The sequence below is a fragment of the Cimex lectularius genome, unplaced genomic scaffold (assembly GCF_000648675.2).
Source record: "Cimex lectularius strain Harlan isolate CLEC.00 unplaced genomic scaffold, Clec_2.1 scaffold81, whole genome shotgun sequence".
Classification (NCBI taxonomy): Eukaryota; Metazoa; Arthropoda; class Insecta; order Hemiptera; family Cimicidae; genus Cimex; species Cimex lectularius.
In genome coordinates this window covers 158,148-181,623 of record NW_019392692.1, presented here as the reverse complement: position 1 = coordinate 181,623, position 23,476 = coordinate 158,148, and the positions used below count along the sequence as shown (strand labels likewise).

The 23,476-nt window shown below is 35.9% G+C and overlaps 1 protein-coding gene across 1 annotated transcript in view; it reads left to right on the top strand.

Moving 5' to 3' along the window:
• Positions 1–23,476, top strand: part of LOC106660788 — a 666,377-nt gene that overhangs the window by 505,721 nt on the left and 137,180 nt on the right. Inside the window, exon 4 of the mRNA XM_024225950.1 lies at positions 18,741–18,876. Coding sequence (XP_024081718.1) covers positions 18,741–18,876 — 136 coding nt within the window. The remainder of the gene's footprint in view (positions 1–18,740; positions 18,877–23,476) is intronic.

Sequence of the window (23,476 nt, the reverse complement as noted above, 5' to 3'; positions counted from 1 at the left end):
TAGACCGTCACTCTGTATATTGCAGGCATTGTGTGTTAAATGGATTGCACTTTTTCTAATAGGAGTCTCCTCTCAAAACCGAATTCTCGACCCAAGATTTCTGGGGAGTCCAAGTTGAAAAAAATGGCCGTTTTTTGTTGCATGAGTGGATAACCCTCTGGCTAACTTTTTATGATTGCAATCTAATCTTTGTTGGTTCATTCTAACATCAATTTTTTGCTTAGTCTGACCCACATACCGGGCGTCGCAACCACCACAGAACACCCTATAAACCACATTAGGCCGTGAGCCAATAGGCTCTTTAGACTTTAAAACAGTGTAAAGACTACAAGATAAATAATCTATCTGATCTTCACACTGTTTTAAAGTCTAAAGAGCCTATTGGCTCACGGTCTAATTTGGTTTATAGTTTATTTACTTTTCCTTTTGAAAATCGATTCATCTGCATATTTTCGTAATTTAAATTTAAGGTATGTGATTTTCTTATTAGTTATAACATAATAATAACATGTTTGGTGTTAAGAGACCGTTAGTTAATGATTATTTGGAGATCGTGAGATGCGGTCTGGTATGACGTAGGTTTTAGAAAAAAAAAATTTTTATCGTGCCAACGTTTCGATCTTTATTGAGATCATCTTCAGAGCCTGGGTTTTATAAACATTTTTTAAATTTTACAAATACATGTAGGATGTGAAAGAAAAAAATGTATTTCTAGCATTGTATAAATTCATTTATTTTCACATCCTACATGTATTTGTAAAATTTAAAAAATGTTTATAAAACCCAGGCTCTGAAGATGATCTCAATAAAGATCGAAACGTTGGCTCGACATGAAAATATTTTTCTAAAACCTACGTCACATCAGACCTCATGTCACTATCTCCAAATAATCATAATAATGATAGTTGTATGATGTTCTAATTTAAAATTCTATAGGAAATTGCATTACAATCTGTTCCATCTTGACGTTTCTCACTATTGTAAACGGTCAGTCGAGTCGGCATGACATACGGTTCATGTTAGTCAAACAGAATGTTAGCCCTCTCAATTAAGAATTCACCCCTTCTCGCTGTTCCACAGGCGGTGTTTACATCCCTTGAACCCGTTGAAACGAGTAAACAAGTCCTCTCTGATCCTCCGAGGACATTTTTCTGATGCAATCACGATCCCTCTCGGCCCTTTTCGACCATCTACGACATCGGGTATCGTAAACAACAAATGACCAGTTCATCAGTTTATCAGTAAATCCCCTGTGGGGAATGTTGGATTAATATGGAATTTCGCCATGGGATTTATTGATTAAGTGAATTTCGTGTTAGAAAGGGCGAAGAGAAGTTTAGTCATTGGCTGGTTTATGCGTTGAACCAGGTCCAATAAAGCCTCGGCCACCAATATCTGTTCTGAATCTTGCTACCGATATTGCTGACCCCAGGACATATTGACTTAGTCTCCTTCAATCCCCTCCACAGGTTACTGCACCCTCGGCATGTTTAGTCGCGTGAGAATTGAGAATTCGGTTTTTATATGCAAAATATTAACCAGGTACAAAGAGTTTTATTACAAATTCGTCATCAAGCGATGAGAATTAAGCAGTGCTTGTGTAAACAAACTTACTGTAATGTTGTAAAGCACTATGACCATAACAAAAAAACAATACAAAATTTCTTTACTTTTTAGAACATTTAATTTCATATATACATTATAATACGTTTAAAAATTATTCAGAAATCGTGAGATGCGGTCTGGTGTGATGTAGGTTTCAGAAAAACATTTTCTTTATCGTGCCAACGTTTCGATCTTTATTGAGATCATCTTCAGGGCCTGGGATTTACAAACATTGTTTACATTTAACAAATCCATTTAGGATGTGGAAAAGTGAATTTATACAATGCAAAATATATTTTTTATATTCAATCAAGGTATTTATATTTTGCATTGTATAAATTCACTTTTCCACATCCTAAATGTATTTGTTAAATGTAAACAATGTTTGTAAATCCCAGGCCCTGAAGATGATCTCAATAAAGATCGAAACGTTAGCACGATAAAGAAAATGTTTTTCTGAAGCCTACATCACACCAGACCGCATCTCACGATTTATGAATAATTATCGATTAACGGTCACTAATCACCACACACCTTTAAAAATGTTACTAATACATGTAATATATAAAAAAATCACAGATATAATTTTAAATTCAACAGATACCATATGACGTACTCGTTTAGTATTCTTAGATCGATGGATTTTAGTAGCCGAGATTGAATTAATTGAACTCTGACCTATCAGAGGGTTAAACCCTAGGTTTAACAAACTTTAGGTTCTAAAAGAGCACCAACTGTCTGACAAGGAGAAATGTATTTGATAAAGATCAGCGGTTAAGAACCTAAGATTGCCTAATCTCAAGAGGAAAACATCTGAAAGCCAACCAGCAGCAAAGCCTGACAAGCTTGTAACTCGAAACTAATATGGGACTGCCTAAACTTCGTCAAACTGTCTTTGTGTTGGTTCCGGGAAATGAAGAATCTGATCTCCTGGGTAAATCTGATTCGGAATCAGCGCTCAGACTGAAACCTGTTTGCAGTGTTTCTAAAAGGTTTGTAAAAAAGTCTAAAACTCGCAATACAAAGTTGTGTGAAACCTGGATTTGATTCAAACCATGATTTATTACATTACACTAAATAATTGACAAAAATGTCTCTAAGTTAGATTTTAAAGTCAGGACAATACCAAAAATAAACTGATAGTTATAGAAATTGTTCAGCTTTTAAGATTTTATTTTAGACGGAATAACAAAAACTAATTAAATAGAAATTATTTAACTTTTCAATTTGAAATATATATGATTGCCATACAATTAACAAAAACCTTATTAAACATTCTGGGAACAAACGTTATGGAATTCGTTAAAGCTTAAAATATTTCTGAGTTCATTTTTAAATATGATCAAAACAATTGTATTTGAATACTATTGTAATTGGGTTATCAATTAAACAAAGCTATTAATATTTTCAATTAATTCCTTTCCTCGTAAAATTTACAGATTTAATTAGATAAAGTTAGTTGAACAACAAAAGATAAAGAGACTTGAATCAGTTTGTGTTCACACGTTTCCTAACACATTTATCAATTTATGATATGCAAAACTTTGATTCTTACAAATTGTAAATCAGTAATAGTACGCTCGGCAATTTATATTTCTTTTACAATAGAACTCAACGAAATTTATTCTTTAATGTTTATACTCATCGCGTCGCATCATCAATAGGCCGCAAGGTTCATAAGTCATAAATGTCGGCAAGTTTTGTGCCAAAGGCGATGCCTGGTAATCCAAGACAAACGCCTTAAAGTTGTTCTAATTTGCATTTTGAATAATTATCTCGGTGATTGAAAGGATAATAAGGGGTGTAATAAGGGTGTAATATTTACGACAAAATTCTAAAAGTTTTAGTAAACTGATACTTTACAGTTATCTCGAATATCGGCGACTTTTGTGTCAGACGCATTACCAAGAAAACCGAGAATATTTTAAGATCAATTTTATGATAGTAAACCCGGTTATTTCCATTCCTTTTGCAAAAAGCAGTTTTTTTCAAATGTATTTTTATATAACGGATATGGAGATTCCAAAAGCATACGATCTGCTAATAATTTTAAAATCACTTTTCCAGTCTACTTGACGCTAATTTTATCTTCCTAATAGACTCACAACAAAAATCTTCTATCCGAATGTGATTTTGTATTTATTTATTTGTTTATTAATTGGAAATATTGCCATTGAAGTGCGTAGTGATCTCGAGCGGGTAGAGGAAAGAAGGGACCCCTAGGAGAAACACCAGGAAGCTCCCCCCGGGCTCCCCGGATCAGAGCAAAGAGGTAGTGACTGTCTCTTTCCAATATTTTTCTCTTAAGTGAAGGATTTGCATGCACCACCTTGATCCAAATCCCTCATGACGGAGGTTCAATTTAACCCTTCAATCCTACTGGAGCAGGCCTGGACCGCTCCTGACAGCATCTCCTGAGAACCCGCTGCATATATATTGAATTACATATAAATGTTAACTGTCTTTAAAAAATTGTAGTAAATAAACAACTGCCGTACTGGTACTAGCGAGGTAAGAAAGTTTCCAGACTTATTGGGTCACTTGTAATGAAGACATAGAACATTCTTCAACAAATTGTTTCCTCTGATTTTAAAAGAGTAAAGATGCCAGTATTGCTTGGGATGATTTCGCATCTCCTGTTCGGTCTTAAAATAGTGGAATAAAAATCATTTGACTTGCTTTCTTCCGAAAACTAAAAAAAAGGTTTTGCCTTAACTTTTGTGTATAAAGCTCTATAGTAGTTCATCGCTTACTTAATTGTAGTTTTTCCCAAAGATATTTAGAAGAGAACGATTTTACTGATACTTTTGGAATCTTCTTGACATAAAATGTGGATTCATTCAACAACTCATCTATAGTTTCGTTATAATGAATGCCCACAGCTCCATTAGTCTAGCATATAATAACAGTGTTTCCGGCATTTTTAAATCGAAGATTTTGTCTGTACACATCTGCCATGATTTAATTACTTCATTTTCAATTTGTGGTTACATTATCAGTACTATCAGTACTATCGATTCGCGTGTATTCAAGAGCTTTTTCTATAGCAGTCAATTCCTCTGAATAAATGTTGAATGAATTGGGAAGAGCGGATTTTGTTGGATTGGTTTGTGTTACCCAAAAAGGCACAATCTGTGTTACCATCGAAGAGAAAACCATCCGTAACAATTTGCAGATGATTTGGACAATTTTCAACCACTTCTTCAAGAAATTCCGTCATAGCTATGTATGGTACATATAGCTGTATTTATTTAGTATCGAGTTTGTGCAGGCGAGTCCGCAACGGTATATCGAGTACATTTCAGAGCTGTCAAAGTAGTTTACGTTAATATATGTTTGTAGAAATGTGTGGTGGTTAGTGACCGTTAATCGATAATTATTCAGAAATCGTGAGATGAGACTAGACCGCATCTCACGATTTCTGAATAAATATGTTTGTAGTGGGATAGGAAGAGGATAAGCACTGGCAGAATATCAAAGTGACTATCTTCATGTATGAATGTATCTATAGGCATGAAAGTGTAAGGACGGGCATTTGTGAAATATAGAATATACATCTGTAGTTTCAGTTAGGTTAATTTTAATTATGAATGCGCGTAATGTGACAATCGGGTGAAATCAACAACAATCAACAATCTCAACCAATACCTTTCATAAATATTAATTAATTAAAAAATGTTAACTGGTCAATCGGGCCACGAACTGTAATGGATTTAATAATTAAACTGAAGTAATCTTTACGAAAGCTCTCCATGACCATTTCATTTGTCGCAGAGAATCAAATAGATTACACGACATTTGAAAAATGGTAAAAAGAAGGGAAATTAGAGAGGTGAGGTTGAGATGGGAAGTTGGTGTCCAATTGGATCGAAGTCACGATAGCTCGAGTGGTAGATCAGCTGCGAATTTAACCGAAGGCCGTGGGTTCGAATCCCGCTTGTGACGCTGACTTTTTTATCTCAACCAATACGTTTATATTAATTAATTAAAAAATGTTAACTGGTCAATCGGGCCACGAACTGTAATGGATTTAATAATTAAACTGAAGTAATCTTTACGAAAGCTCTCCGTGACCATTTCATTTGTCGCAGAAAATCATGATGGTTCCTCAGAATTAATTATAGACATGACTTGCAAGATACTACCCTGAATGAATGTATTTATTGGCGTGAATGGTGGGAAGACGTTGAGGCTACGAACACCCGATCGGCCAACGGATCCTACACTGTAGGAATGGAGCTTCCGCAACGGACACTTCTAATAATTTTTTTCAATTAATTAATCTTTAGAAAGGGGACCGCGGTAGCCGAGTGGTTAGCATGAGAGACTCTCACGCCGCGGTCGTGGGTTCGATTCCCACCGTCGCCTCTGGCCCTTTTTTCCCGATAACCCCCAATTGGAACACACAAGAATTCGTACTATGAAAAAAAAAATCTTTAGAAAATTATTGGTCCAATAAAAAAAGTCAGCCCGATTGACCGAATAACTTTTTTCAATTAATTAATCTTTATGTAAGGTATTGGTTGAGATAAAAACATCAGCGTCAGGTAATTATGGAGATGGGAAGTTGGTTTCCGAGTGAATCGAAGTCCCGATTGGTCAAGTGGTAGACCAGCTGCGAATTTAACCGAAGGCCGTGGGTTCGAATCCCGCTCGTGTCACGGACTTTTTTATCTCGACCAATACTTTTCATAAAGATTAATTAACTGAAAAAAAGTTAATTTGTCAATCGGACCACGAACTGTAATGGACTTCTAATAACCTTTCATCTCTCGTGACAAATCTGTTTACTTTACTAAACAATTATTTCCAATTACTGGACATTCCATCAAATATGCTCTACGTTTTTGGATTTTTTAATTGAAAAAATTTATTATATGGACACTTCACAAAGGAATTAATTCAGGATTCCACTAACCAGTGCTAAAAGCAATTCTTTCTGTCACAAAATGTTTTTGAAAAAGAGAAATTTAGAGTTTATGTACTGATCCGGTTGATTCGTTAAAATTCAATTATTTTTTATATTTCATTTATTATATCGAATATTAGTGAGTGGTGCTTGCTTTTGGTAAATTCGACTATACGTAGCATCTTTTATATTAATTTTAAGGGTTGTTTCTCAGTTATATTGCGAGTGCCACCAAAGTTAGTTTAGGCTATTTTTTGTAATTAGGAGCATAGTGCCACGTGTGCAAGGGCTAAATATAAGAGACAAAAAAAAACCAACATACCGTATCCAGAAGGCATGGGTAGCCTGTACGTTCTTCGTGGGCCCCGTTCTGCAGATGAATAAAGGAAAAACCCGAGATTGGAAAGCATGTGAAGAGCCGGGAATAACACAATAAAAAAAATTAAAATTCCGATTGTACAGTTCAAAATTTCATTAAAACAGATTAAATTAAAAACTTTCTTTCCAACTTTTTTATATCGTACTTAAATATTTCGCGAGTTGGTACAGTCTTAAATCATTCCTGATTTTTTTTAATGGAATAGTTACTCAATTCACAAACGCGCGTGCGCGCACACACACACACACACACACACCACAGTTGAAACATATTGAGCAATTCGAATTTAACTCAGTCTTCGTGGGTTTCATCTTTACAAATATAAAGTTTGGCTACAGCAAAATATATTCTAACAATTCATATCTATCACAAACTTTGTTTTCAAAAAAGGACATTACAAAACGGAGCACATTAGCCTTCGTCTATTGTCGGGATGGAAAACGAATTTACGACAAGAAATACTTTTCAATGGAGTTTTTTATATTTTTATTTCCGCCGAATGATTTGCCAACAAAATGCTATGGCTGAATATTATTTTTCTGTATTATTTTTAAATCCGTAAATAAGCAATAATATTAGTATATCCTTTGCTCGAGATCAATTTCATCGGAAAGTATTTTAATATTTAATAATATTAAATATTATATTATTAAATTATATTAACGAAGGGGTTATTTAATCCCGCCCGAAGGAATATCGAGTACTGTGGGGTGAGTGTGACGGCTGGAGAGTAAAAGTAAGTTATGCAAGAGTGGAATGGGTTCAACCCCGCCCCGAGGAATATCGAGTACTCTGGTGGAGTGAATTTGACCAGACTTCTATGTTTCTATCAACTGTTGTGTGTGTGTTAATTTAAGGGAATGAATGTAATTTATTAGCGTGAAAATAAGGGGTTGCTTATAACCCCACCCCGAGGAACATCGATTACTCTGAGGGAGTGAATGTGATCAGACTTCTATGTATGTTTCTATCGAATGTTGTGTTTGTGTTAATTTATTGGAATGAATGTAATTTATTAGCGTGAAAGAAACGGATTGCTTATCACCCCGCCCCGAGGCATATCGAGTATTCTGGGGTGAGTGTGTGAGATCTGGAGAGTAAAATTAAGTTATTAGCGAGAATGGAGTGCGTTCAAACCCGCCCCGAGGAATATCGAGTATTCTGGGGGAGTGGATGTAACAAAACATCTATGTTTGTGACGATATATTGTACGTTTTATTTCTATTCTGTGTTTGACAACCTGAGGTACAAATGAGAGGATAGCATTTTAGGATATCGCCGTGGTGCACATTTAAAGCAGAGAGACAGAAATCAGATCGAGACGCTTAAATGGATGCAGTTTAAAAATGCACTCAAAAGAAAAGAAAAAAGAAAGAAAACAAACAGAAAGCCGGAAATGACTTCAGCTGTTTGTCAGGCCATAAACTTCCTACTTTATTTATTTATTTATTTTTTTGACTGGGGCTTCCGACATCTAGGTCATTTCAGCGCCAACTATATCTATATTCTATTTACCCGTTCAAACACAACATTCATACAAATAAATACATCCATACATTACACTCGTTCCGTTTGGTCGGTGGAGGAATATCAAGTACTCCTATACTCAAACTAATCTAGATTGGGGTCGATTGAGTACTTTTATAAATATTCCGATTAAATAGTCGACCCCGAACACACACTCTTACGCTCTCATCGTTCGAGGGGTGATGATGACGTTATATTTCACCCTCACCCCTCGCCATTCACGCTAATAAATACATGCACTCAGACAAAACATATAGACACACAACACATAAGACATACTATATACAATTAAAAAAAAAAACAATTTCCCTTAAAAAGCCGAACAGGGGACCCTGAAACTCGCTGCAATGCCCGAGAATTTTTCTTAAGTCCGGCGGCATGCATACACGCTCTCTGTATGGCGCAAAGGCATGACACGCCTCTATTATGTGGTTTATTATTATTATAAATAATTAATCATACATTTCAATTGGTTCGGACCTGATTTCACTGCTAAGAAGTGTAATTATTTAAATTTTATTTCATGACAATTCTAATGTATAGAAAAAAAGGAGGAATCTGTTCTTGTGTCAACCCATTATGTACGAAACCAGTAGTTTCAATATTGAAAATATGTTCGTATTTATGAAATTTGAATTAATAATAATAGTGAAAAACTGTAGGTGAAGAGCAGATAACGCCGAGATTGATGAATGGATTGTTTTCTCTTCTTTCAAATTATCCTGATTTTTAAGACAAAATTTAAAATTATCAACTTAGGTTTAGCAAATTTAATTTTCCAACATTCACATAATGAATACTTACACTATACGTACGATTTTGCGACCCATTTTTTCGCTCATTTGTAAACTGTAATACGATAAATACCAAACAACCCTTTTATCTATTAATAAAGATTCAGACAACATCAAAGAAAGACAAAAATATCATAATTTCATATAAAGACACATCTATCAAAATCGAAATTCGATGGCACTTAGAATTCGTTTGTCTTTCGTTCGAACGTATTTGCATCGCGGGCGGATGGAGCAAGAATCGAATACTGGAACGAGAATCGATGTACCGCAGTCAAAGTGGTTCACAAAATAAAATCAATGTTGGTTATTTCCCAAAAAACTACGGCCTACATGTATTAATAGAAGAGAGAGATAGAGAGAGAGAGAGAGAGAGAGAGAGAGAGAGAGAGAGAGAGAGAGAGAGAGAGAGAAACAGAGAAGAAAAAGAGATAGAAATGCTTTTTAAAGTGAAAAATAAATGTAGAAGGTATCTAATTATTAAAAAGATAAATGGTCAGATGAAAATTGAAATTTTATTGATTGAGAGTATTTCTTTTTTTTTAACTTGACAACCGTCTGGAAGGATTCGGCTTTGATAAAGTAAAAAAAAAGACCTTCTTAATGACGTTTTTATACGTGGATTATAAGGCAGGACGGTCCCGATAAAACTGTCAGCCTGTTTCGATAAATGGCGAGGGAAAATCGGGCTTAATCGCAATAAAAACCTGAGCCCCCAAGTTCGGTTCCGCTCATCGATTTTGTCGGGACGAATATCGTGTTTATTTAGGAAGGTGGATCTCACATATGGTGAATCTGCGAAACTGCTTTGAAAAACAAACACGTTAATCAGCAACGTCAGCTCCAAAAAGCGTTCAAAGGTGTTTGAAAGCTATCCTGAAAACGATGAATTCATATTAATCCTCACCGCTCAACTGACTACCAAAACATTTTAAAATAAGAGCGTTATCGGATATCAAAAGGTATTGTTATTTATTTTTTATAGTGAATACGCGTAACGGCGCTCACTCACATAGCCCCACACACTCACCTAAATATACATAATACGTAAACAGTTATATAAAAATTTTAGATGAGTCATCTCAAACTGATTCCTTCAGGATTTCCCAACATTTCTATTTGGTTATTAATGTCTTATATCTATTCCCACCATCGATCAAACGATTTAATGATATATGTATATACATATGTTGAATATCTCAATATCTCTCAGTCTCCAATCTCTCTATCTCTCGCACATCTTTCATTCTCTTAATTTCTCTCTCGCTCCCTCTTTCTGTCTCTCTCTCTCTCTCTCTCTCTCTCTCTCTCTCTCTCTCTCACACACCCACACACACACACACACACACATACTTTCCACAACATTACTAATTAAAGAAAGGGATTTAATTTGACTTGGACTGGTGAAATAAATAATCAATAATATTGAAAACTGGAAGTTGATTTTAAAACAAATCACCCCTAGCGGTTTAGGCGTTGACCCGGCGCTCATCACTGTAAGGTAAACATCCCGACATACTTACAAATGGGCTTTTTTTCAACACCGACATCCTTAGGGTTCACATAACCTCCTAAGTGAAATACCCTCGTTTAAAAAACGATAAATTTCAAAAGAAGTCTATTTGTAAGCATTATTCATTCTCTCTCATAATCGCTTGCGGCGTAGGTAACCTGCCTTTATCAAAGTCGAAAATCAATATTAGTAATGTTATAAGTTTTTTTACTTAATCAATTGTTCCTAAGTTCGATAACATTGATAATAAAAATACGAAAATATGGACTGTAATTATAATTGTGTGATTTCTAAAATGGCAGCACTACAATAGATGAAAAACGAACTAAAAACAGCAGAGTCGATTAAAGAGAAACAGAGCAACGAACTAGAAATAATAAAAACATATCACACAATAACGGAGCAAACACAATCAGCATAATAATATACAAAACGCGCTAGCAAAATGAAGCAAAACAAATACTAAAAGCATAAGAAAAGAAACGTACAAACTAACTAATATATTTAACAAATTAGGTATAAAACAGCAATAAAAACTTCAAATACCGTCACGCGGCTGTCATCTCGCTTTCGCCAGGGAAGCGATCACGAGAGCACCCTCTTCCGTTGACGATTCGCTCCATCGGCGTAAGACTTCCATGAAAGAGGAACCAGGCAGATCAGGCAGAATTAATTAACTTTTCTGCCATTCAAAACATTATACAAATAAATAAAGCAAAGAGCCAACGATAACAAGCACCGACCGGAATAATATAAAAAAACTGACATACTCCAGCAAAGACACCAAAACATGACGCCCACATATATCCTTTATCAAAAATGTAGATTCAACAGAAATCGCCCAGAAACATACATAATAAAGAGGGTGAAATGCCAAAATGCATCAGACCAATACAGCAGGAAAGAGCGTCCAAAGTGGGTGGTAGCTACTAATTTTTGTGTAATTATTAAAGAAAAAGAAGAGTTAATTGCATCAATCAAAAAGACAAAACAAACTGATCGAGTTTGTTGGAACTATGAAGACGTTTACCATTAAAATATTATATGACATCGACGACAGGAACTCCCCCCACACAGCTTATTATTTTCTCTATATCCTTTTTGTATATTTTGTTTCCTGGTCAAAGTCATCGTTTTTGAAGAGGTATTAAGATGTACTGGACTAAAAGGAAAATGTGTTATGATAATAATTATATAAAATCATATGTGTAAGATAATAAGACATAATTGCCATTTTTTGCGCTTTAAATTTTTTAAATAAAAGAATTTAAAAATCAAATCGGACGAACTATATTTTTACTTAAAACTAATCTTCCATTATAAACAACGTGTGTGGTGATTAGTGACCGTTAATCGATATTTATTTAGAAATCGTGAGATGCGGTCTGGTGTGATGTAGGTTTCAGAAAAACATTTTCTTTATCGTGCCAACGTTTCGATCTTTATTGAGATCATCTTCAGGGCTCAAAGTGTTTGTCTTCTGTGTAATTGTGTAATTCTTGCGTGTCGTGTCGAGAGTGCCCTTAGGAAATACCTTGTGTTGTCTGCATTTCAGCAAAAAATTTCTCTGAATGAGAGCCGATGCGAGTTTCTTCTCATTGTTGGCGATGTCCTTCAGTATACTTTTAGCTTCGTGTCCATATGTAGTTGCAATTTGTTCATAGAATCCCATATTCTTCGTTCTTCTCGTGTAGAAATGTGTGGTGATTAGTGACCGTTAATCGATATTTATTTAGAAATCGTGAGATGCGGTCTGGTGTGATGTAGGGCACTCTCCACACGACACGCAAGAATGACACAATTACACAGAAAACAAACAATTTGAGCCCTGAAGATGATCTCAATAAAGATCGAAACATTGGCACGATAAAGAAAAGGTTTTTCTGAAACAACGTATAGCTGATTTGTCATAAAGAAGCAACAAATATATAAAATTTGCCCAAAACATTTAACCGAACATAAAAAATTCATACATTTTTGAAGCGTACAAAATTACTGTACCTAGTTCGTTACCGGTACATTTGGCCATCCCATCCTCGTCATTTGCGGTCATTAGACTTAGTTTTTTTATTTTTTTAACCAAATTTATTTTATTGATTATTTATTTATCCGTACTAAATATACGTTGAGCAAATAGTGACCTGATAGATCTGTCAGACCAGGAGGAAGTGAGGAGAGAAATTTAGATTAGAAAAATTAGAATTTTTTGTAGAAAATATTGGAATTTCGTGACCTGATTTTAAACTGAATAACTCTAAAGGAATGACGAACATTGGAAATGAAAGTGGAAAGCGTTTAATGCGAAATTACATTTAAATGGTATTCGGAAGAATAACAATTTGTCGACCTAAACACCAGATAGGCTCGGAACCCAATTCATTTAAATTTGTAACGGAATGAAGTTTCTTTTTTACTTTGTCCGACGTTGTTCATTTGTATTCCTAGTAGGCTGTTCCGACATGGATTAAACTTCAGGAGGTGAGATAAAAAAATTGTCACACGGATCTTGGAATAAGGTGGTTTTCCGGTTGGGCGGAAGGGGTTAACAATTATTTGCCGATGAGGGGTGGAAGTCGATGTCGAAGGACGAAGGGGGAGACTTAAGGGCGTGGCTCATAATTCAATTTGTGGTAATCGAAGGCCGGCCGCCATCTGAAACTCTGAAAGGGCCTTTCTAATAGAGTTAAAAGTTAAACCTATGTTGCTCTATTCCGTAAGGTCTGAAGAATGCATTACTATATGTAATGAAAATAGGTGAAGATTTTAGAATGAAAATTGGTACCTTAAAAAAGTGAAAATTAGGAAGACTGAGAATATTTTGATCATTTATCTTTCCAATTTCATTGAAGGAATGGGCTCAACTGCCATTTAGACCATTTCTTGTGCAAAACTGTAATTTTTAATAGTGAAACTACTTATTTCAATGAAAATTAATATCGCATTCCGTGTATATTTTTATATGCTTAATACAAAAATAAAGAATACCATTCAAAGCGTACAGCGTGCGGACTGACGGATTCCCTTGAATACGTACGGGGTAGTGGATGGGAACGGTGAAGTGCAACTCATAACCTATCCCGTTCCAGCGGCCTTTTGTCTTTTCGTGGCGCCACCGTTAAGGCCTCTCCGGAGACCGAACGAAAAGAGGACAGCAGCCTGTTCGTTCACTGGAGATGGCAGAAGGACTTCTGGGATGGAGCGGGTTTATCCTGAAGAGGTGAACTTGCGAAGCCCTGGGGACGGCAGTGCTCATTGTCAGTAGATGTAGCAAATAAATTTGGTGCCCTTGGCTTCTGGGGTGGAGCGGATGTATCCTGAAAAGGTGTTCGGCCGTGCCCGGTGAGGCTATTTGCCCCTAGGATTCTTGTCGAAGAAACGGCATAAGGCCATAGAAAGGGGTGGGTTATTCCCGCAGGACTAGATGTGTGGAGAAGCTTAATTTTCATCGAACAGGTTTTTAGAGATGCGTGTTGGGGCAAGCGTATTTCAACCAATTTTTCCCCTTAGGGCGGAACATCCCTTTGAGATGTGGTGGTCAATAGGACGATTAGCATTCTCATCTCCATTATCCCTCAACCGAGCCGTACTTTAATAATTATGGGCCAGGTAACAATGAGCGGTATATCGTGTTAGAGGCTTGGGTGTATCCTGCAAAGTTGAGCTTGGTCCTCGTTATGTCCTTTTACTCTCAAAACAATTCCCAAGTTTGTGGAGTGGGTGCTCCATGGAAATTCCAACAGACCCTTCCCAACCCTCGTTGCAATGGAGGGTTTCAAAATAATGTATCCTTGAGAACGTGAGACCCTTAATAAAGCACAAGCTGTATTCGTGTTTTCTGCGGCGCATGATCTCCTTAAACACCCTCCACGTACATTTTGAAGATAGGATGAAAGAAGCGTATAGTATGCGAGATGCAATTACTACGCCTACCCAGTCCCCAGAAATGCGTGAAGGGAGTTGTTAGCTTGCTAGCTGGCTGCGGACGGCGGGTGCTAGATGATCGGCACCCGTGGGTTAGAGTACCTGATCATGTCTGCATAGATGGGGGAGGGTGCGTAACCAGCTGTACTATGGGATAGCACAGTGGCTTCAGTTTCAATACCAAAAGCGTTCTATGTGGGCATGGATTCGTCGTTGGCCGTAGGTGAGTACCCTGCCGGCTATTTAGAGAAGAGCCTGTTGTTTGGTGGTACCCGCATGGGCTTCCTTTAACGAAGGTAGGTTCCTCTAGGGGGTGGTTAGAAATTCCACTTTAGACGAAACCGCGGCCGGAGCGTATCCGGTAGTTTTGACTCTGGCGAGCGAGGCCCCTACACTCAGGGAGATAAAGTAGTCGCCTGTATGAAATTTACCAGGGTTTGGGAAGTTATAAACTGCATGTAATGCTAAAACTTTGGCGTTCGTAAATAAATTGAAATGCGTCTTACATACCAACAAAATTGAGGTAGACAGTTGACAATGATCGGACACGCCCAAACTAATCTTTCTTTTGAAAGCAGCCAATAATTAAGCGGCAATCACGCAGATATGTTATTTTCGTCGCGAATATATTTAGTTACAGTCAATCTTTTCAAATAGAATTTACTAATTTGAAAATCACTTATGCTGCTATTAAAATTTCCATGTTTTCCAACTCAACAAACTTATGTTCTGTATGAGTACAAATTGAAATTTTATATTATGGTCATGTAAGAAATGCATAATAATAGGTTATAGATATGTAATACATTTGATTCAAAGATGTACATGATTCCCACATTCATTTCTAGAGCTTAAAAGGTAGAAAAGATATATTTTATCCTTTAAAAAGATTAAATAGATTACACATCGTCTGGTTATGAGCAGCCAGCTTATATAAGAGGATGATCGTTAAGATTGCTGACAATAGTCAAATTGTAAATAAACTCCCCAGGATGACCAGCGAGACCCTACAGGGCCAAACCGCTTATCGTAACCGGCTTAAATGCTTTGACTGGTCGGTCGATTTGTAAGTAGATTATCCAAGACTGGTCCAATTGCCCAAAGCAAATATGTCATTTATACTTCATAAATTACTAACCGAATTTTAGGAACATTGTTGGTATTTTATTTAAAAAGATAACTATATTTCCTTATTTTATTTTATATTTCCTTAGCAAATCCACTCCAAAATAGTACAAACCTTCTGAAAAGAGGAGTGCTTGTTACGTCGAGAGCGTGTTTTTCCCGTAATTTACTCTAGATCTAACTTGAAGTACCGTCTTTTTGTTGCTTGGATGTTCTCGATTATTCCCTACCGATCTTCAATTCAAGGATCCTGTTTCATCAAAGTTGTTTCATTGTTCCCGAGTGAACATGGTGTATAGTTTCCTTGCTTGGATAAACACGCGTCTGTAAAACTTGTGTGCTGATCTACATTCAGATTATTGTTAGTTTTTATTCGGTATTGACAGTTAATAGACGGCAATTAATAGACTAATAGAAGGATCTAGTAGTCCGTGTGTATAATGCAGTTTTTCCATTCAGTACAAAAATAATTGTTGTCATTATCAAAAAATAAATAACAAACGCTATTAGTTTTCCACCAAGGTTAATTAAAAATACATTTATTATAAATAAAAAAAGTTAGGATAGTCTAGAAATGCATTGTTTTCACTTTTCCATAGAACAGAGCTGTCCATGTCACTTGGTTTATATATTACAATTATTATTATTTAACTGTATATTGAAGAAGGGCTATATTTCAATATATCATACTTTCCTTATTAGATATTCCGGGATTTACGATGTCACCTTTATCATGTTACAAGTTGGGAATATAATGACCTGTGCGCAAAAGCTGAAAAATTCACGAACAGTTAAAATCCGATTAATTATTTATTTTCTTGCATCAAATCTGATCTGCTTTCGTTAACATAAAGCTTTGTTGGTACAAATCACTATTGAATTTTTTTTTCAAAGGAAACCTAGAACGTTTGAACTTAGAACGAATTCCTCCCATACTTCTGTACCAAACGCAAATTATGTAACAAAATTGACTCCTATGTGTGAATATTTTGTTACGTTATATCAAAATTGACATTTTCCTTTTTAAGCATTAAATTGTATCAATTTGTAACAATCCAATACCGTCAAGTTTGTACGTTTTAAAAAGTGATCTTTCTTTTAAAGTACAACGTCGGCTATCGTCGTATTTGCAGACAGTTTAGACAGAATGCAATATCGGACCGCGGTGGCAGTGATTAAGGTATATGACTCGTATTTGGTAGACTACTCTACTGGGTTCAAATCCTACCGTACCTATGACTTTCTAATTAATAATAATATAACGATGAACTAGATTATCGACCTGCTGGATACAAGAAGTCTTTTCAGAGGATCTTCGGAAGAGGTCAAAACAGAGAAAACTTCCTTACGGTTTTTGCCGAGCTTTCGACAGTTTTATACTGTCATCTTCAGGGCCTGTTTTATTATCACATAAACAAACAATTAAAACATGAAAAAACAATAATTACAACAATAATTAGATATCCAATTATTGTTGTAATTATTGTTTTTTCATGTTTTAATTGTTAAGGAAGTTTTCTCTGTTTTGACCTCTTCCGAAGATCCTCTGAAAAGACTTCTAATAATAATATGAAAGTGTATTTTAAGATGATTTTTGACCCGTAGTCCGACACAGCAAGAGGATAGTTTGGACACTAAAACCCTCCTGTTACAGGAATTACCATACTTTTCCTTTACTGTCCAAATGTATATACTGAATTGTTTCTACCTACAGCATCGTCCGAGAAAAATGAACATTTTCCGCCACTGGTAATGTTTGAGAAACGTGAATTATTCGAACATGTCAATTTAATCGCTGACCCAATTTCGACTTCAAAACTCCAAAAGTATTACACACAAAACAAACATAAACGTAATTTTTTAGAAATGGTTTATATCAACAGGGATAAACACGCATCAATTACAGAACAGATACATGTAAACTCAGTCGCAGCTAAGCCAATATCTTTAATCAAATTCAATACAGATAACATACCTACATTCCACACATCAAATATTTTTCACATAGTTTAATTTCCCAACAATTTAGCTTTCCTTTTCCTATTTTATCCTTTTCTATATTATCCTGAAACATTTTTTCCATTCGTCGGCTCTTTTCACTTCAAAGAAGCCGACGCCTTATACAAAAACGTCTTTCCTATACCGACATCCTTCCCCACCCCTTCAAAATCCAACGTTTATAAACACAAAATAGCAAAATCTCACTGGCACTCACGCAAAAATGGCACAATTACACAGAAGACAAACACTTTGAGTGAGTAGAAATACTTTGATTGAATATATAAAAAATATATTTTGCATTGTATAAATTCACTTTTCCACATCCAAAATGTAATTGTTATATGAAAACAATGTTTGTATATCCCAGGCCCTGAAGATGATCTCAATAAAGATCGAAACGTTGGCACGATAAAGAAAATGTTTTTCTGAAACCTACATCACACCAGACCTCATCTCACGATTTCTAAGAATCCTAACCTAATATTGATCGCTAAATATGGCGGATGGTTTGCCAAAGTTATCATACGAATACTTACACTCATCAGTAATTCAGCATCACCAACTGCTGGACGGTGCCAAGAACGATGCTTTATTGTGCTGGTGTTGTCAGAATATCATCCTCGGAAGAAAAACCTTACACAAAAAATGCCAAAAGAAAAGCATTGCAATTGATGCCTGTTGTACTTAGTTTTCTTGTCCCATAGTGAGTCAGAAGACTGCAAATGACAATTAGGTACCATAAAGTAGACATTCTTAATGGGTCTTCCAGACTAAAACAGATTGGAAATTACGAAGATGATAAAAATCATGTCTATGTTAGCAATGTTGGTTTAACAACATATTTCAACATAGTCCTCCACTGACACTGCAAATACGTAAGGCTAATCCGGATTAATACAAAAAACACTTCAAATTCTTTCCATGCTTGTTAATCCATTTTTGTTAAATATAAATTTCTTCTTTTAGATAAATGCTTCCGGTCCGGACAGGGTGGTGCTGAGAGACGTCCAGATGAAACTGGCCGGCAAGTACAGGTGCGAAGTGTCATCCGACGCTCCGCATTTCCATACCAAACTCGTCAGTGCACACATGCACGTCGTCCGTGAGTATTTTGCCAAATATTTTTAAAACAAGGAAAACAAACCTTAAAATACAGAACAGGCATATTTAGGATGTAAACTGCAAAGATTTGTAAACAGATATCACAGAAAGATACAGAGGTGGATGACTTTTGTGTACAAAACGACAGCTAAACACAACGTTAACATTTAAAATATAGTTTCAGTTAGTAAAAAGTAAAATACATCGTTTAAGTAAATTAACAATAAGTAAGTACGTTTAAGTAAGTAAGAAGAACTTGTTAAGAAACACAAACGAAACTCATAATGGAAAAGAAGATGAAAAGGACTGATATAGTACCATTCGGATATAATTGTTTATTCAAATTTTCGAGCTGGTGTTACAAATGTTTAATTCAATATTACTTAATTAATCTGTGCTTTGGTTTGAATGTCAGCTGTGAATCTTTAGAGCCCCATTCACTATTTCTAAAAATGACACTACATTAATTGAAATCACCTAGATATTTTAAGGAAAGTTTAGTTGGAATGTGTTTAGAAGGTGACGTTTCGTGAGAATTCGTATTTTCCCTTTCACAACCTTTGCTCGAATGGAAGCTGAGAGAAAGCAAAACTCACTTAACCAATCTTTGCATTCTAATTAACCTTCATTGTTTGAAGAGTTTAATTACGCGGATGCTGTTTTGGCAAGGGTTTATTTTACAGAATGACTCTTATCAATTAGAATACTGATTAAACAAAGGGTGGATGCTGGATGCGGTCCTGGGGATGGGTCCGGGGTAATGACTGTTGTCCAAATCTTCTTAACAACCCCCACTCAGCTCGGAGCCTTCCCCCTTCTAGCTAGCTCTTCGGCGAGAGCTAATGGTCGGCAAACACGGCCTTGCTCGTAAATCAAATCGACTCTAATATCAGTGAGCGGTGGTAATTAATCACAGACAGTAACACATAAACCGATAATTTATTACCGAATAGGGTATAAACCAGTTGGATCGAAGGTAGGTTGCCGTTTTACTCAAATCTTAATTTGAAATATCTTCTTCAGTATTAAATTTTTGCAAGAATATACACATTAAATATTTTTTTAAAGATACTTCCTACTCACAGTAAGTTGTTTTCAAAGATTCGGATTTCGAGCCTATTGCTCATCATCAGGTTGAAGGAGCTCTACAGCCATGTCTCTCGACATGAAATGCACGGCTGAACCCCCCAGTTCCCCGGCCATTAAGACGTTCAAATGAGAAGTTGGTTATTAATGCTGCTCAATTATTTGTCACGTGCGAAAATCGGGAATTATAACTCAATCAAATATTATATTAATAAATACTGTAAGAATTTAATTATAAACCAGTGATTAATTTATATATATATATATATGTCGGGGCTGGACAAACGACTTGTTCAATTTAAACTTTACTTTATTAAAAAAGTAAACAAATTTATTATAATTTATACAATTACAAACAACTTTAAATTTCACTTAAACTTCACACGTCTTTTCGTCTTTCGGATCTTCTTACCTCGTGACTCTCTGTAACCTCCTTTCCACTCCGCCTCATCCGTCACAACACGTCCCCACCACCAATCACACTCCACGTCATCATCCCACATACATTTATATATATATANTATTTATTTATTTAATTTTTTATATTATTTTTATTATTTTTTGTTTATTCTGTTTATGAAGACATTATGAACAAGAAGAAAAGAAATGAACATTATGAAGAAGCTTATGAACACAATAAACATTTTATACCATAGAAAGGAATAAGGTTATACTTATGCTAATAAATGCAAAACACCAACAGAGATCACGGACATAACAATCGCAAATAGATAGTTGATGTAAATAATTTCTGCTTTATAAAAGTGTAGCCGAACTTTGACGTCATGTTCAAATTAGAAAATTTAAATTAATTACCGGTAGAGTATTTTTGTGTAAATTTTATATACAGGAAGATTTTTCGATGATGTTCCATTTCAAGACAGAGCTCTTTCTATTTCACTTTCTACATCTTTAACCTAAAGTGAGAAAAAGGCCTGGCTTAGAAAACTGTGTTACATGTTCAACATTTTATCTATTTTAAGCACGCTTTAATAGGAAATTATCAATTGTTATTTTATCAATCTGAGTTTGAATATTATCTGTTGACTTTTGAATTAACCAATTTTATTTTAATTTAATCACATCAAATTTATTTTCTGTTATCTTTTTTGAGTTCGTATATAGTTAGCATTTAACGTCACTTAGTACTAAGGGATGAGGAAGGTTCTCCTAACACTCTGTTTGGGAAAACTTGTGCAAACACGCTCTTTCCTCCCTCACCCGGCGCCCCTTTTAAATACCAATAAAGCCTCTAATGACTTTGCCTGAAGGCCCCTTCTCAGAAACGTTTTTATAATTAATGCCCCCTTTCAGTAAGTGAGGAACAATGCACCGAGTTGATGTCTGGGTAAAAAATCTAATTGTTCCTCTCTCTATTCCTCTCCCTCTCCCACTCCCTCAACCTCTCCCTCTTTCTCACTCTGTCGCTCTCTTTATTTATTTTCTCTCTCTCTCTCTCTCTCTCTCTCTCTCTCTCTCTCTCTGGCCTACCCTCCATCATGCCACAACCCTCCAAAAGCCCGGCGAAGTCCGCTCTGAGAAACAACGAGGAATTAGGACTTGGTTGTAAGTTCTGGCCGAGGAACAATGCCGGCTAATTTTTACTCTCGTCAAAAATGAGGGAGCGGTTGCGAGAAGTGGTGAGGAACTTGGCCGCGTCCAACCACACCCACCGAATTTACATTTAAATGAATTGCCTTTCCTTTACACAACTTTTTACTTCCCTCCGGCTACATAAAAAGAAATATATATTCCACCAGCGGAATTAAAGAGTAAATATATACGATATTGCCATTCACTTAGGTTTTCTTACAAATGAGAAATGAAGATGTCAAGTTGATAAAAAATTAAAAAGACTGTTGTTACATTCACGCCTTTAGAAATTACGGTCATCTGTTATTATTTTTTTAATATATACATAATAGCAATAAGGACACCTTCCACAGTATAAGAAGCCCTATATTGTTGGGGAGAGACGAACAAGACAAAAGAAAAGGACTGATATTACACGTTGAGTTAGTAAACGTTTAGTAAGACGTGCACAAAGAAAAACAGAAAACAGATTCAACGAACACTATCGCTATAATTTCTAATTTCTATTATCTAATATTCTATTTCTATAATTTGTATTTTGCTTGTTTAAAATCAATATTTAACTAAAACTATTTGTTTCTTTCAATTATGGACTTTCATATAAAGATAAAACCCTAGATACATTAAACGACATTCGCTTAAATTACGTACAATTTGGTTACGGTAGTTCAAAACTTAATTAATAAAATATGAAATTTACGTTTAAAAAAATTTTGATTTTTACTATATATAATAAAATGTTTTTTTAAACTTTTTATTTATTTTTTACAACTGCATTCTTCGACGCAACAAGTAAAAAAGATAATATTTACATATAAACATATTAACGGTAGCATGAAATCTTCAACAATTACCATCCAGTGATGGTAGCCGTTAGTAAATCAATACGATGAGCGAGATGTACTCCGTCGTAGGAGATCGATGTCAACGTTAAGGTTGTCGCGAGGCCACCGACGCTTCAGTCTTCTGTTGGGATTATTAGGTAATGTGGTGGATGACAGGTTTTTGACGAAAGGGTTCGGATGATGGGGTAGTTTGGAATGGAACGTTTTGTAGCGGGATTGGGCTAGCTCGGTAACAAAAGGGACATTTAGCTCGGTATGAATGGTGTGATTGGATACACAGAAAGGGGCGTTGACTATTGTTCTGAGGATTTTAGATTGAAGGGATTGGATTCGATTGAGGTTAGAACGCTTAGCAGTCCCGTAAAGTTCAAATCCGTATGTCCAAATGGGGGCCAGGAGGGCAATGTAAAGTTTTCTTTTGTATGTTAGTGAGAGTTTTGATCGTCTGTCGAGTGGTAGTTTAAGCAAGAAAAATCGTATATTACAGTCTGTGCGCTTAAATCGTGTATGGGGGTTCCACGTCAGTCGTTTGTCGAGGTAGAGTCCGAGTATCGTACATGGTTCGCAATTGGGATGGGACCGTTGTTGAGGTATACTGGTGGGAGTGTTTTCTTGTTTAGCGTAAATATTATGTTTGTTGATTTGGTGTCGTTGATCATGATTCTCCACCGACGGAGCCAGCATTCTAGGATGTTTAGTTGATTTTGAAGATTACGGGAAGCTCTGACAGGATCTTGATCAGGAGAAAGGATTCGGGTATCATCGGCGAAGGTGAAGGTGACAATGTTAGGTTGCGTAGGTAGGTCGGAGGTATAAATTGAATAAAGGAAAGGAGCGAGCACGCTGCCCTGTGGGACATCTTCAAGAATAGTATGGATAGGAGACAATGCATTTTTGTGGGATACTTGGAAGTAATGATCGTTAAGATAGGATTTTAGGATAAGGTAATAGGTTGCTGGTAGGATGTTCTTGAGCTTCCACAGCAGCCCAGAGTGCCATACTTGGTCAAAGGCTTGGTGTACATCCAAGAACACACCCGGGCAATGCTGTTTTAGCTCAAGGGATGTAGAAATAACG